Genomic DNA, 16,675 nt, shown 5'->3' with positions numbered 1-16,675 from the left:
TAAAATATGTAAGGGTTTGGAGATATTTTATTTTAAATATTTGAGTATTTTTATGGTTCTTTTGTGTTTAATCCAAGGATTTAGCATTATATCTTAACATTTCAATGCAAGTTCATTTTGAATAGGCTTAGATTTTGTTAATTTTACCTAAAAAAATCCTGATGTTGTTCTTTGACCTGTTTCAACACAGCAGCTTGATCAGAAGCTCTTGTAAGCTCTTGTAAGCTCCACCCTCTTACAACACTAACCAGGAAGAGACTGACTTGTTATTTCTCTTTTCTGCCATACTGACTTTGTCTCGAGACAAAAGCAATAAAGAATCAGCGATCAGTGGAGTACGAAGGGGAAAACTTCACAGAAGAATTTGAGAAGTTTATAATTTGAACAAGTTTGTTTCTGATCTTTGTGATTCTCATGGTGATTAATTTTTGAAACCGTCGATCAGAAAGTGAAAGTAAAGTTTAGATTGCTGGAGCTCAAACAGTGAAAATGGCTTCAGCAGCTGAAGATGATTATATTTGTCCTGTGTGTCATGAAATCTACAAGGCTCCTGTTATTTTATCCTGTAGTCACAGTTTCTGTAAAGAGTGTCTTCAACAGTTCTGGAGAACCAAGGGATCTCAGGAGTGTCCTGTCTGCAGGAAAAGATCCTCAAGAGGTCCTCCTACAGTTAATCTTGCGTTAAAAAACTTGTGTGAGTCGTTCCTGAAGGAGAGAAATGAGAGGCGTTCATCAGGGTCTGAGGAGATCTGCAGTTTACACAGTGAGAAACTCAAACTCTTCTGTCTGGAGGACAAACAGCCTGTGTGTTTAGTGTGCTTTACTTCACAACAACATGACAATCATAAATTCAGACCCATTGGTGAAGTGGTTTCACCATATAAGGTAAGACAAATGTTTCTTGATTCACATGTAAAGAATCATAATGAGTCATAAACAGATCGTTCCGGTTACTAACGTAATCTTGGTCCTGATGAGCAAAGATCTGTGTGCGCAGAGTTCCTCCTTCGATTGGGCTAAAAGCAGTCAATCATTGAGGTAATTCAGGAGGTGAACTCCCATCTGTCTCAGGGGGAGAGGGCCGCATCCACGAATATCATAAAAGTCTGCGGAGCAAGAGACAGTCCGAATGGTAGGACTGTATTATTTTGGTAAGCCCCTTCGAACGTGAATCTCCAGAACTGTGATGAGGGGCTATCTGGATATGACAGTATGCGTCCTCCAGATCCACTGATAAAGCACATGGAGAGTCATGGCCAGAGTTTGCTCAGTCCTCCGCTTCAGAGACATAGTGTCATCAAAGTCCTCCTCGGAGCTGCCAAATGAAACCATGGCACTCGCTCCAGATGAGGGAAGCAGGAGCCCTGCAGGAGGAACACTCGTGGCACGGCATTTTGCAACAAATGTTGCACAAATTTGCTCTTTTAATAGTGACATTGTCTCTTGAAGAGTTCGAAGCGCCGTTCTGTACAAATGTGAACCAATCAGGCTTCAGTATTCAGTGTTGATCTGATTGAACAGGACTGCAGTGATCAGGACTGGTTGTGTTTAGTCCAGCTGAACTACATTATAAATGCAGTTTCATAAATTTGAGGAATTAGTAACTACGGGGGCAAATACATTTCAATGCGGCCCAGGTGGTATTGGATAACTTTTTTGTTTCAATAAATAACAGTCATTTACAAACTGTACTTTGTGTTTACTCAGTTTGCCTTTGTTTTATGGTAGGTTTTAATTTCTGAATCAATTTAGTATGAGATGGGGGCAAATACTTTTTCACTATGTAAGATTAATAAGGGAATTAAGATCAATATAACTCAAAGGGGATTGAATTACAGTGAATAAAAATCGAATTAATATGCAAATTCGATTTTTTAATTAATATTTAACACTTTATCAACTATTCGTCCACCGATAAATTGAGATTAGGGTATTTTATTAATTCTGGACAGAATATTATCCCGTGGCCTACGGTAATAATATCATAAAGTTATGATAACTGATTAATATGAGCAAGGTAGCAAAATCTACAGTTTAAGGCAGTAACTTGTAAGCACACAGCACAAGACGCTTGTATGTAAAATCAACCAAGACTTTATTGAACTACTCTAATACACACAAACTAAACTAACGAAAACACACAAACATTCATTCAAACAGTGACAGAGAAAAGTGATGTTATCAACGGAGGGTGAATGGAGTCCCAAATGTCTAGCGTTAGACACTCTTGACCGCAACCTGAGAGAATCAATCTACTAGCACTTTAATCTTAGTTTGTTTTCTTAATAAGATTTGCACCAGTTCAGCCAGAATTAGGAGATTGTGTACTTGCGTTTGGATGCTCCTGTGTGAGCGCGTGCGTCCCCTTCTGTGACGAAGTTGCTGGAGGGAATCTCTTCGGCGCTGATTGGCTGGCAGTCGGTCGATGATGCGTTCTAAGGGACAGCACTCGATGGTGAGTGGTTGGTTGGCTTTGCCGGGTGGCGCTTCGTTCGCGGGATTTCCTGGATTGCGGGTTGCTATGCAACGGAGTTTCCTCTGAGTCTGGAGTAGCTGCTGGAGCGACTCTGAGAGAGTTTTCTTTGACGAAGTTCAACGAAGGATCTTACGGAAGAGTTGATGAGTTTTGAGTGAGCTCTTGGTGGTTTTAAGAGTATGTAAGCATACACGCTGGACGATGGAAAGGTCAGCACAGACATAAGCAAGAGCAAAAGTCACTGCAAAAGCAAGGCAAAAAGCAAAGCATCGCTGCTTGTCATTGGGTTATAAGCGTGTCCATCCGACCCGTCCTTCCGAGTGTGACAGCCAATCAGATATGGTCTTGGGCGGGACCTACGCCCCGTTCTCCGGTTCTTGCATGTAATTAGCGTAATGTCCACGTGAACGTGTGTGCCCAAACTCCTGAGAGTTTAGTTAAACGCTTTAATGAGCAAACTTAATAGTTTAAATATGGTGCATCCTACACACATCTACTTTATATCAGAAGTCTAGAAATCATTTACCCATCAGGTAGGTACCAAAATACATATATTTCCCATAATTGAGGTGGAAGTAAATAAGGATTTAGCTGTGGTAAGTGTTTAACACACAAAATTAGCTTGAGTAATATAAAGCATATATAATACAGAGAATACACATGTATGAGGCAACTTCTGGTGATTAGTTCCTATAACTGAGGTAGAAAACCCTACGAATAGGCTGTAATAAAAGTTAAACACACAGAAAGACCTCCACAGGTTATATAAAACATACATGATACTTAAGATATATGTGAGGTAAATACTGGTGATCAATTCAGCTTATTGGAAGCAATTTTGAGACCGTCATTTGTATTAAACCACAAGTGGGTTAATTTCAGTCTATTGGTTTTGGAGACAAAAGTCTTTGGAATTTACAGCTGCAGAAAGGAGGTGTCCCCTGGTTTAGGGTTTGTGGTGATTCTGGGCCATAGGAATGCCTAAGCATCCTTCGTTTCCTGATAAGGCTGTGGATTTATGCATTGGGGTCACCACAGGGTTTCTTGGCCATTTGGTCTTAAGTTTGGGGAACAAAGAGAAATCTTTTCCTGCTGTCCTGGCATCGCTGATATGAGATCAGACAGGCACAAAAAGGGAAAGGGGGGTGACATCTCCTTTAGCCATCTCGGCACCATGACTGTGTTTTATGACTTACTAATGGTTCGATGGGGAATCGTTCCGAACTGTGGAATGCGGTGTTGGGTTCATTTAATGAAATGGACCATTCAAGGATAATCCTACAACTGCATTATATGATCATATCACTGTATTGTCTTCTCTTCACTGTAATCTGGTGTTTTAATGTATTTTTGTTCAATTCTAGGAGGAGCTCAATACAGCACTGAAGTCCTTACAAGAGAAACTTCAACACAATGAAAAACTGAAAGCAGAGTTTGAGAAAAGAGTTGAACACATCAAGGTGAGGAAACAGAAACGAGAGTCATTTTCTTTACAGCTGTTGGATCACTATATACAGTTATGATTTGATATAATGAATAACAGTTTATTATTTCTGTAAATGACTAGCAGCAATCTGCTTCTGGATCTGTTTTATGTCGGGTATCCGAGTTTATCTTGGATATTAATGATGTGTGTTGATTGAGATGATTGAAGTGAATGTGCTTTGATTTCAGTCTCAAGCTGAGCACACAGAGCGTCAGATTAAACAGCAGTTTGAGAAGCTTCATCAGTTTCTCAGAGATGAAGAAGAAGCTACAGTCACTGCACTGAGGGAGGAAGAGGAGCAGAAGAAGCAGAGGATGAAGGAGAAGCTGGAGGAGATGAACACACACATCTCAGCTCTTTCACACACAATCAAAGACATGGAGGAGATGATGAAAGCCAATGACGTCTGCTTTCTGAAGGTCTGATTTCAGATCATTGGTTGATTGATTGATGATTGATTGAGTTCTTGATGATAAATGGTGTGTTTGTTCTGCAGGAGTTTCCAGTCTCGATGGAAAGGTGAGTGATCTGCTCCTGTCTCTGGTCTCTCTGGTTCTGATCCAAAGCCACTGCAGTTCTGACTCCTGAATGTTCTTCCAGAGTCCAGAGCTCACAGCCGGATCCACAGATGGCTTCTGGAGCTTTGATTCATGTGCCACGATACTTGGGCAACCTGCCGTTCAGAGTCTGGAAGAAGATGCAGGACATCGTCCAAAACAGTGAGTCTGACTGCAGGAGATCTGAGCTGGACATGATGGATGGGTGGAGAGTTAGAGGCTCTTCATGACAGAGATAGATAGATAGATAGATAGATAGATAGATAGATAGATAGATAGATAGATAGATAGAACAGTTTGGTGTTTGTTAGATTGTTAGAATTAGTAACATGATGCTAGTACAATCACCACATTGCTTGTATATTTTTGGAAGATGCTAACATGATGCTAGCATTATTAACATTATTCACTCTTTAACATTATGTTAGCATTGTGCTAGCCTTTTGACTTTTTAAGACTTAAAGGGATACTCCACCGTTTTTTCATATTAAACTATGTTATTCCCTTAACTAAGACGAGTTGATACATACCTCTCTCGTCTCAGTGCGTGCACTAAATCGCTCTGTCTTGCGGCGAAACTTTGTTAGCACTTAGCTTAGCCCAGTTCATTAAATATGGGCCAAGCAGAGAAGCTACCAAACACCTCCACGTTTTCCCTATTTAAATACAGTTACTCGCGTAGTGTAACTCGACCTAGGACGGTGACACAAAACAAAACGTTGCGCTTTTCTAAGCGTGTAAAATGGATAACTATATTGTATGGCGGAATACCATAGCAAGTGCTTGTAAGCACTTCGACTTGGCGCAGTAATATCTTTACTCGTGAAAAATCCTCTCACCGGCCCCCGCTCCCTCTAGTGAAGATATTACTGCGCCTTTAAATAGGGAAAACGTGGAGGTGTTTGGTAGCTTCTCTGCTTGGCCCATATTGAATGAACTGGGCTAAGCTAAGTGCTAACAAAGTTTCGCCGCAAGACAGAGCGATTGAGTGCACGCACTGAGACGAGAGAGGTATGTATCAACTCGTCTTAGTTAAAGGAATAACATAGTTTAATATGAAAAAACGGTGGAGTATCCCTTTAACTAATCGCTATTAGCATGTAGCTATTCACTGCTAGCATGTGTAGCAAGTTCTGTTTATTAGTCAAAGGAGCCAACCACCATGTCTCTACGATGTTCTGGTGCAGAGATATAGGTCTTGCTGAACAGTTTCTAGGGTACTCTGTCTAGTTGCTAGGGAGTGGCTTGGCAGCTGCCAATGATGTTACTTCAAAGGCTGCTTATAAGTATGAATGATATAAAGCAGGGTTCACCAATCTCGGTCCTGGAGGGCCGCTGTCCTGCAGAGTTTAGCTCCAACCAGCTCCAACCAGCTCCAACACACCTGTTTGAAAGTTTCTAGTATGCCTAGTGAGACCTTGATTAGCTGGTTCAGGTGTGTTTAATTGGGGTTGGAGCTAAACTCTGCAGGACAGCGGCCCTCCAGGACCGAGATTGGTGAACCCTGATATAAAGCAACCGCAACTCCTCTATGACATTCAGATTACAGATTTGGGTTGCTAGGGTGCTCGACAATGGTTGCTAGGGCGTGGCTAGGAAGTGTTGAAGATGATTTGTGTTTGTAAGTAGTGATGCTTTGCCTTCACTAATAATAATAATAATTTATCAAGTCAACATAGTAAGTCAAACCCAACAGACAGTCATAATAAACAAATTTAAATCAAAACACAGACTATAAGAGCCAATAAAATGAAGATGATCAGATGCTGAAGATCAGACACACACTTACAGTTCTTCATCATCATCATAAATCTCAACAGATCTCATTGATTTATTGTTATTTAACTTTCCCAAAGTATCAGTTTCTCTTGATGGACACAAATGTCTGAATCTCATATTTAATGTTTGTAGTTGATGCCGTTAAACGCTGATGATAAAACGAGTGTGAAACTAATAACAGCACTGACAGTGATCAGAGGAAAATGTGTTTGATCAACAGGACGAGTGTCATAATTCATAATAATCTGTGTTGGGTTCACTCTTGATCATTATATGAAGATCAGAATAAAAGCATCTGTTGATTGTGTCTCATCAGCTCCTGTGATTCTGGATCCAAACACGGCTCATCCAGATCTCGTCGTTTCTGATGATCTGACCAGTGTGAGATACAGAGGGAACAAACAACCTGTTCCTGATAATCCAGAGAGATTTGATGGTTATTTCTGTGTTCTGGGTTCAGAGGGTTTTAACTCAGGAACACACTGCTGGGATGTGGAGGTTAAACAGAGTTTTTACTGGACTCTAGGAGTAACTACAGCATCAAACCAGAGGAAGGGATTGGGATTCTTCAACACTGATGTCTGGAGTGTGGAGTATGATCAGTACGGACTGTATTCAGGTTCTGGTTTTCGTGTTAATCAAAAGCTTGATCGTGTGAGAGTGAATCTGGACTATGACGGAGGAATGGTGTTGTTCTCTGATCCTGTAACTAACACACATCTACACACATTCACAACCACCTTCACTTACACACTGTTTCCATTCTTCTGTAATTATAGTTATTCCTCTCTGAGGATCTTACCGGTCAATAGTCAGTAAACGTCACTCCTGTAGATCTGGATCTTCCTGCTTTCATCATGTTTCCAATATTTAATCCATATCACATGAGTAAGAGTGCTGTTGATCTGAGTATCAGTATGGTGGCTGTGATTGGGCCGTAATGATCACATGACTGATATCAGCACTACAGCAACTCTCAGATCAATAAACAAGAAGTTTTCATTTATATTCCACTTCACACAATTAGACCGATTAGAGACCGTTTTAGCATTCATGTTTTCAGGATAATTGACATTTACCCGATTATTTCAGTCAATGTGTGTTTATTAATTTCTAAACTTTTCGCATCATAAACATGTGTAACATGTTTGCTGTGTCTCTGTTTTTGGTTCTCCCCTGTGACCTAAGCTGAACCCCAAATCGCCCCCTAAACCCTCATTTACTATTCCTTACATTAGTCACTGTTCACTTGAAGGGGGGTGGGGGGTGGGGGAGATGAGGAAGGCCAAGGACCGTAATCTCTGATGAGATTCGAGCCACTTTGGTCAACCATGGTCTAACAATGAGGGAGGCTGGGCAAAGAGTACAGCCAAATTTGAGCAGGTTCACTGTAGCATCCATCATCCGGACCTTCCGAAATGAGAATAGGTAAGAAATCTACTCACTAGAAATCTCATTTTACAACAAGATGGCGCCGCGGATGGCTGCCTCGGTGTGGAGCTCTCCAGTCATTGTGTTGTTTTTGTTCGTTTGTTCTGCGTTTAGTCATTCTTTTCCTATCAGTTTCACCAAAGACGAACTTCTGGACATTAGGAAACACACACCAGACAAGTTTTTTACAGATTTTGATAACTCAGACGTTTTACTGGACATTCTCGTTGGAGGGGCAGCGGTGTTGTTAAAACGCGCGGTCAGACGCAAACGCGGGAAGCGCGCCGGCGCGCTGGTTAAACTCCGCGAGCGCGGCCTCCGCACTGCACTACCCAGTATTCATCTTGCGAATCTCCGATCTCTTCCTAACAAAATGGACGAACTTCTTCTCCTCACTCGCACTAACAAGGATTTTTTAAACTCCGCTGCTCTGTGCTTCACTGAAACCTGGCTGAGTGAAGCCATACCGGACAACGCACTACATCTGCCGGGCTTCCAGCTGTTCCGAGCGGATCGCATCGCGGAACTAACGGGGAAAACGAGAGGTGGTGGATTGTGTTTCTACATTAACGAAAGTTGGTGTTCAAATGTAACAACACCGAAGAAGATGTGCTCTCCTAATTTAGAGGCGCATTTCATAAACTGTAAACCTTTCTACTCGCCGCGGGAGTTTTCCTCATTCATCTCGCGAATGTTTACATTCCTCCAGACGCGTGTGTGAGCGCGGCGCTACAACAGCTGGCTGAACATATAGCTGAAATGGAACAAAGGTACCCAGACTCTCTTTTAATCATTCTTGGGGATTTTAACAAAGCAAATCTCTCCCGTGAACTGCCAAAATACAGACAGCATATTACATGTCCTACCAGAGACAGTAATATATTGGACCACTGTTACACCACGATAAAGAATGCATATCACTCCGTCCCACGGGCAGCTTTGGGGCTCTCTGATCACTGTTTGGTTCATCTTATACCGACCTACAGGCAGAAACTGAAATCAGCTAAACCTGTAATAAGGACTGTAAAAAGATGGACCAACGAAGCAGAGCAGGATCTACAGGCCTGCTTCGATTGCACTGATTGGACTGTTTTTGAAGCTGCAGCCACCGATCTGGATGAGCTCACAGATACTGTAACATCATATATCAGTTTCTGTGAGGATACATGCATTCCTACCAGGACATTCTTATCATTCACTAATGATAAACCATGGTTTACTGGGAAACTCAAACAGCTTCGTCATGCCAAAGAAGATGCTTACAGAAGTGGGGATAAAATCTTGTATAACCAGGCCAGAAACAGACTGACAAAGGAGATCAGAGTTGCTAAAAAAAGCTACTCTGAAAAGCTGAAAAACCAGTTTTCAGCCAACGACCCGGCATCAGTCTGGAGAGGCCTGAGGAACATCACCAACTACAAATCACCATCCCCCCCATCTGTGGAGAATCAACAACTGGCTGACACTCTCAATGCATTCTATTGCAGGTTTGAGAAGCCCAGACTCACACCTCACACCCGCTCTGATGTGCACTTCACACATCCACCATCACCTCCTGCAACCCCTCTCCTCCCCCCTTCTGCCATCCAACCTGAGCTTAAGGTCTGCGTGGAGGACGTGAGCAGAGTCTTCAAAAAACAGAAGACTAGGAAAGCTTCAGGCCCAGACGGCATCTCATCTGCTTGTCTAAAAGCCTGTGCTGACCAACTGGCCCCAGTCTTCACGCAGATCTTCAACAGATCATTGGAGCAGTGTGAAGTTCCCTGCTGCTTCAAACGCTCCACTATCATCCCGGTTCCCAAAAAAACTAAAATCACTGGACTTAATGACTACAGACCTGTCGCTCTCACGTCTGTGGTCATGAAGTCGTTTGAAAGACTGGTGTTGGCCTATCTGAAGGACATCACTGGACCCCTGCTGGATCCCTTTCAGTTTGCTTACAGAGCAAACAGGTCTGTGGATGATGCAGTCAACATGGGACTGCACTATATCCTGCAACATCTTGACAGACCTGGGACTTATGCACGGATCTTATTCGTGGACTTCAGTTCGGCCTTCAATACCATCATCCCTGATCTTCTCACAGCCAAACTGACTCAGCTCTCCATGCCATCCTCAATCTGTCAGTGGATCTCCAGCTTCCTGACGGACCGGCAGCAGCTAGTGAGACTGGGGAAACTCACATCCAGGACCCTCACCATCAGCACTGGCGCCCCCCAAGGGTGCGTTCTCTCCCCACTGCTCTTCTCCCTGTAAACTAATGACTGCACTTCTAAAGACCCCTCTGTCAAGCTCCTGAAATTTGCAGACGACACCACTGTCATCGGTCTCATCCAAAATGGTGACGAGTCTGCTTACAGACTGGGGGTTGAACTGCTGGCTGTCTGGTGCAGTTATAACAACCTTGAGCTGAACACACTCAAAACAGTGGAGATGACCGTGGACTTCAGGAGAAACACCCCAGCACTCGCCCCTCTCACCATCATGAACAGCACTGTGGAAGCAGTGGAGTCATTCAGGTTCCTGGGCTCTACCATCTCTCAGGACCTGAAGTGGGCAAATCACATTGACTCCATTGTGAAAAAGGCCCAGCAGAGACTGTACTTCCTTCGCCAGCTGAAGAAGTTCAATCTGCCACAGGAGCTGCTGATCCAGTTCTACTCAGCCGTCATTGAGTCTGTTTTAAGCACTTCCATCACTGTCTGGTTTGGTTCAGCTACCAAATCGGACATCAGGAGACTACAACGGACAGTCCGGACTGCAGAGAGGATTATTGGTGCCCCCCTGCCAACCCTCCAGGACCTGTACTCTTCCAGAGTGAGGAAGAGAGCAGGTAAAATCATCACAGACTCCACTCACCCTGGTCACCTCCTGTTTGAACTGTTACCGTCAGGACGGCGACACAGATCACTGGCCACAAGAACATCCAGGCACAGGAACAGTTTCTTTCCACAGGCCATTTCCCTTCTGAACACTTAACATGCCCCCAAGGCATATGCCTGTAAGTGCAATACTCCCACTGTCTAGTGCAATATTCTCTAACTCAGGTGATATTTATATCTATATTATTCATACTACTCAAAATACTGTAAATATGTTTATAATCTGTAACATGCGCTAGACTCCCACTGTCTAGTGCAATATTCTCTAACTCAGGTGATATTTATATTTATATTATTCATACTACTCAAAATACTGTAAATATGTTCATAATCTGTAAATGTTTATTCGGACTAAACCCAACTGTGACCCTACTTTTTTACTTTTATACTATTTTTATTTATTTTTTATATATTTTTATTCTTAGAATTTGTATTACTATGTTTCTTGTTGTATTTGTATTTGTATATGTGCACTGGAAGCTTCCTTGTGAAAATTCCTTGTGGGTGCAAGCACACTTGGCAATAAAGCTCTTTCTGATTCTGATTCTGATTCTGATTCTGAAAATTGCAGAACTGCATATCAATACAGTACTCAATGAGTACAGTAATACAGTATTGCCTGTGGAACTGTAAATATAAAGTATGTTTCAAGTATTTGGGAAATGTATTCCTACTTTGTATTCCTACTCAGTATTTACAGTATTTTACTATTTGTTTGTCAGAACTGAGAGATTCCCAACACAAGGCGGTCGGGAACGTGTTTGGTCTCCTGAATGGGAAACTGAAATCATGAACACGGCCCTAGAAAATAACGCCATAACATTACGGCAAATACAAAGAAAAATAATAGAAAACAATGAGATATTTCAAAATATTGATAGGCTAAGCTTATCAACACTGGACCGTGTCTTGCGCATAAATAATCTGAGGATGAAGCAGGTCTACAGGGTGCCATTTCAACGCAATTCAGAAGGAGTCAAAGAATTGTGATATAACTATGTGCAAGTGAGTAATATACAATCCCACAATTGATGCATATAAATTATACATATTTCAGTATTGTAATCATAATGATTGTGCTTCACAATCAGTGACCACTCCATGTCTATTTGTGATATTGTCATGTGTGTTTCAGAGAGTCCTTGATCTAGAGGAGGCTGCAGTGGAGCACCAGTTCATCTTCATTGATGAGGTTGGATTCAAGATGAAAGAGGGGAAGGAATATCATCGGCCAGCGTGCCATTGTTGAAGTCCCTGGCCAGCGCAGAGGGAACATCACAATGTGTGCAGCAATTACCCACCACAACGTCATCCATCACCATGCGACCCTTGACCCCTACAACACTGCCCATCTGATCACATCCCTGGACACCCTACACAACACACAACACACCCGACACAACACACAACACACCTGACACAACACACTCATTCCAGCAGATCAGATGGACGGCCCAGAGCAGCTCAGGTACGTTGTCATTTGGGACAGCGTAAGTTTCCACCGGACTGCTCTGGTTCATAACTGGTTCACTGCCCACCCACTATACTCCTTCTCCAAAGCTATGGAGGACGCATGTGAAAATATAGCAGTTGATGCTTTTAATGGCTGGAATCGCCATGCTAGGCGATATTCCCCCCCGCTGCTTGGCCAGGGACAAAAGTGCTTGAGATGTGGATGAGGAGCTGTGGCCAGACCCAAACAGAAGAGCATAGTTGCAGCATAGTTTTTTTTTTTTTTTACTGTAACTGTATACAGTAAATTCTTCTGTTGTTTTGTATGTAGACCACTGTATGTGCAACTTTGTGTTGGGATGTACACTGTGTACATTGTTTTTGTGAAGAAAAAAAAAAAAAATTGTTACCGTGTATTAGTGTGTTCTGAGTATAAAAACAATATTCTCAAATATTTTACAACACACTTATGTATGTACTGTCTGTAAGTGTAACACTGAACAAAAAAAAGGCCCAAGTCATTATGATGAATGGAGAAGAAGTGTTTTCCATTCATTAGTGTTTTCCATTGAGCACATCAGTGTTCAACTGGTTCTTATAAATGCCTATATGATGGATTGTGTGTGTCATTCAGGGCCGTGCAGAGACCTCTGGAGGGGCAGGTGCTCAAAGTATAAAAAGGGGCACATGGAACAAGGCTTTAAATAGGGCTGTGATCAAAATACAGTAACAGGGTTTTTACAGCCTCAAAATGAGGCGGAGGTGGTAAAATCCTAATAATGTATTTTAATAATAAGATAATTAAATTAGTATTTTTTTGTAGATCATCATATAGCCTATTGTGTTTCCCACATTATTTTTGTTGGTGGAGCTTGGTATCTCTAGGGGGGTCCGGGGGCATGCCCCCCCGGAAGAAAATTTTGTACATTTTAAAGATGAATTCATTAATTTGGTGCACTTTGAGTCACCCGAATCCACTGTTAAAAATAAATCCACCCGCAAACCGCCCATATTCTCTGATTTAGATATCTGCATCTGATCATCACATTACAATTATTCAAATTCTCAGTGTTAAGCATGATAATATGGTAACATATCACACTGAGTAGGCTGATTTAAAATGAACATTTATTTAAAATAAAAGTTCTTCTTTTGGCAAAATTACATTTCCTTAATAGCCTAAACAGAGGCTTTTCTCCCTTCAAACTTAAATTGTCAATGTTTCATTACATCACTTTGAAAACACTAATTTTTTGTACCTTTTAAAAAGGGCATTTTTCCACTAATTTTATTAAATGTATGCTCCATCTTTCATTTCAAATTCTCAAATAATTTGATCAATATATTCAATTAAAATAATAAGACACTAGGCTGTTACCAATCAAATTAAATAATTAACATTGAAAAATTATCACTTTTTTTGTTTGGATTATTTTAAATATTTTTGAATATACAAATAAGGAATGTTGAAAAGAATGATACTTTATGAAACTAAACCGCCAGTAGGAGGCGGCAGGCGACCGTCTTAATGAGCGAGTCATTGAGTCATTCATTCAAACGATTCATTCAAACGGCTGATTTATTCAGAATGAGGCCGTTTATGAATGGGTAATTGAATCTTTGACTCAACCGATTCGTTCAAAATGCTGAATCATTCAGTAATGCAACAAGTGTTGCTGTGAGATGCGATATGGTTCTGCAGTGATCTTTGTTTGGAACTATTTTCGCTGCTGAAACAGAACAAAAATAGTCATTGCGTCTAAAATGTAAGTGACTTAATTTTAACTATTTGTTTATTGACCTGCTATGAAATCAGTCTCGGTTTCAATCTTGATGGCATTCAGGAAAACAGTTACTTCTATAGCCTAACGTTACACACAGCAATATAAACAACATCTCTGCATGCTCTCTTCAGGTCGTCCTTGTAAAATAATAATAAGTAAACGAACATCAAAATCACTTCGCTGAGAATGAAACGCCACTTGACTTACCAGCAGCCGCAGATTTGAAGACATCCTCTGGTAGTGCGCATAGCCGCGCGAAAAAAAAAAAAAATGTGCGTGCAGCGTGAGGAATGAGGTGAAAGGTCATCATGTGGGTCATTTTATTTACGGCTAAATTATTATTAATTAATTCAATAAATATATTTGTTTGACAGGGAAGCTGTGCGCAAACAGGAATACCGGTAGGCTATATATTATTTTTCAAAAATAGAAAAAAGGCACCCCAGAAAAAAGGGCACTTTCTCTCCAGGAATAAAAAGGGCAGGTGCTCAAGCCCCCTTTGATGTCTATGTGTGCACGTGCCTGGTGTCATTTGAAAACAAAATACCATTTTGAGAAGAAATAACATTGGTTTGAATGTAAAGTTTCATTTTGCAGGAGAATTGAGGGGTTTTGCCCATTTTGTGTGTGTGGAGTTCCCTTTCGTGGTCACTACGAGTTACGTCAGTGATGATGAATGGGGTTTCGCTTAGAAAGCCTATCACCTTCAAGTATATAAAATGAGCCAATGGCAAAGAAATGCCATGGGTCTGCGGAATTTGCATAGCGTAACTCCGCCCCACCTCGTGGGTATATAAGGAAATATGCCGGCAACATGCAGATTTGTTTTCGCTTCGGAGCCAAGTATTCACTTCACTCCACAAGCCAAATCTGAGATCTTCTCTTCACTCTTCGAGACGAGCTTCTCTCCAGGTGTTGGTGTGACAGCGAGTGCACATTCCCTGCTGATCTGTGCAGTGATCTGCCAGTGTTTGTGTTTTCATATCCCTGGTCACTTCAACACTCTGCAGAGACTTTTTCCTCTCATAAAAGAGCTTGCACGTGGCATGTCTTTTTAAAGATGCCTCGCCCGTGCACTTCTGGTTGCGGTCGCGTTGTATCTGACTGATGGGCACAATCGCTGTCTTGCATGTCTGGGCGTTGACCACGCTAAGGCAGCGTTTGTGGATGAGTCATGTTCCCATTGCGGGAACATGACCATCGTGTTGCTTCGGTCTAGACTCAATGATTTCGTTCGAGGGAGAGTACCCTCATCCACACCCCGATCTACCTCCTCCGAGCCAGGCTAAGCGGCGCTACTGAGACGGGCTGCTCAGAGATGACGATCAGTTCTTCCCAGGAGATGGTAGCAGAGCCACTCCTTCCCCCCGTGGAGGGCCGGGGAAGAATCCTTGGTTTTCCTGACCACGCTGCTCGTCCCATGACGAGCAGCACCCTAATTTGGTCAAAGAAAGAACTGATACACCCATCTCTGAGCACACAGAGTTCTCAGATGACAGTGCGCGCCACTCTCGAGCCTCGCCACTCTCGTCCCCCTCTGTCGCCAGACCCCTGCCAGAGCACGCCCCCATGGAACGCTGGTCCTTTCCTGGCCTCCTCTGGCAGGACGCGGCTAATGACCGTGCCCCCACATCGGGTTGTTACGCCGCCCACGTCCGGGCCAGTCATTCCGCCTTGCTGCTCCGCCGAGGGTACGTCTGTGGTTCGCATGACCCCGCTGGTACAGTTCTTGGGAGCCTGGCTAGAGCTTCCCAGACTGCCCCGCCGGGTCGCGAGAACCATCAGGCTCGGCTACGCGATTCAGTTTGCGCAGTCTCCTCCCCGCTTCAGGAGAGTCTGCTTCACTATGGTCGGTGGCAATGCCCCTGTCATGAGAGCGGAGGTCGCCACCCTACTGGTGAAGGGTGCGATCGAGACTGTCCCTCCAGCCGAAATGAAGTCCGGCTTCTACAGCCCCTACTTCATTGTACCCAAGAAATCCTGGACCTGCGCGTCTTGAACCGCTCCCTTCACAAGATGCCATTCAAGATGCTCACAGCCAAATGCATCTTCGAATGTGTGCGGCCACAGGATTGGTTTGCAGCTATCGACCTGAAGGACGCCTACTTCCATGTCTCCAGTCTACCTCGACATAGACCGTGTCAACGGTTTGCTTTCGAGGGGCAGGCATACCAGTACGCGGTTCTCCCATTCGGGCTAGCCCTGTCTCCTCGCGTCTTCACGAAGGTCGTCGAGGCAGCCCTTGTTCCTCTACGGGAACACGGGGTATGCATCCTGAACTGGCTGATCCTAGCTCACTCTCGAGACCAGGTTTGCGAACACAGGGACCTAGTGCTCCGGCACCTAGCTCGTCTGGGCCTTCAGGTCAACTGGGAGTAGAGCAATTACGATCTCTTTTCTCGGTATGGAGATCGACTCGGTCGCCATGTGCGGGCAGCTTACAAGCGAGCGCGCGCAGTCACTGCTGACTTGCCTCCCTCAATTCGAGGGCAAGAGTGCGGTTCCACTGAAATTATTTCAGAGGCTCTTGGGCCATATGGCATCCACAGCCGCAGTAACGCCGCTCGGATTTCTTCATATGAGACCGCTTCAGCTTTGGCTTTGCGATCGAGTCCCAAGGTGGGCATGGCAACACGGCACGCTCCGAGTCCCAGTGACTCTGACCTGCCGTCAGACCTTCACCCCGTGGACGAACCTCAGTTTTCTATGGGCCGGAGTGCCCATAGAATGAGTTTCTCGGCATGTTGTTGTATCAACAGATGCCTCCACCATGGGCTGGGGCGCCATGTGCAATGGACATGCTGCCGTGGGCTCCTGGACAGGACCCC

At 43.3% G+C, this 16,675-nt stretch overlaps 1 protein-coding gene across 1 annotated transcript; it reads left to right on the top strand.

The window, feature by feature from the left end:
* Positions 1 to 237: 237 nt before the first annotated feature.
* Positions 238 to 12,672, top strand: LOC307173308 (zinc-binding protein A33-like). The gene is made up of 8 exons (XM_079896332.1): positions 238 to 885; positions 3,841 to 3,936; positions 4,151 to 4,381; positions 4,459 to 4,481; positions 4,563 to 4,681; positions 6,615 to 7,726; positions 11,334 to 11,616; positions 11,747 to 12,672. Exons 1-6 carry the CDS (start codon positions 490 to 492, stop codon positions 7,115 to 7,117), a joined length of 1,368 nt encoding a protein of 455 aa, XP_079752458.1. The 5' UTR covers positions 238 to 489; the 3' UTR covers positions 7,118 to 7,726; positions 11,334 to 11,616; positions 11,747 to 12,672.
* Positions 12,673 to 16,675: the final 4,003 nt, after the last annotated feature.

The sequence above is a fragment of the Squalius cephalus genome, assembly GCF_949319135.1.
Source record: "Squalius cephalus genome assembly, chromosome: 16".
NCBI classification, from domain to species: domain Eukaryota; kingdom Metazoa; phylum Chordata; class Actinopteri; order Cypriniformes; family Leuciscidae; genus Squalius; species Squalius cephalus.
This window is presented reverse-complemented; position numbering and strand designations above follow the sequence as displayed.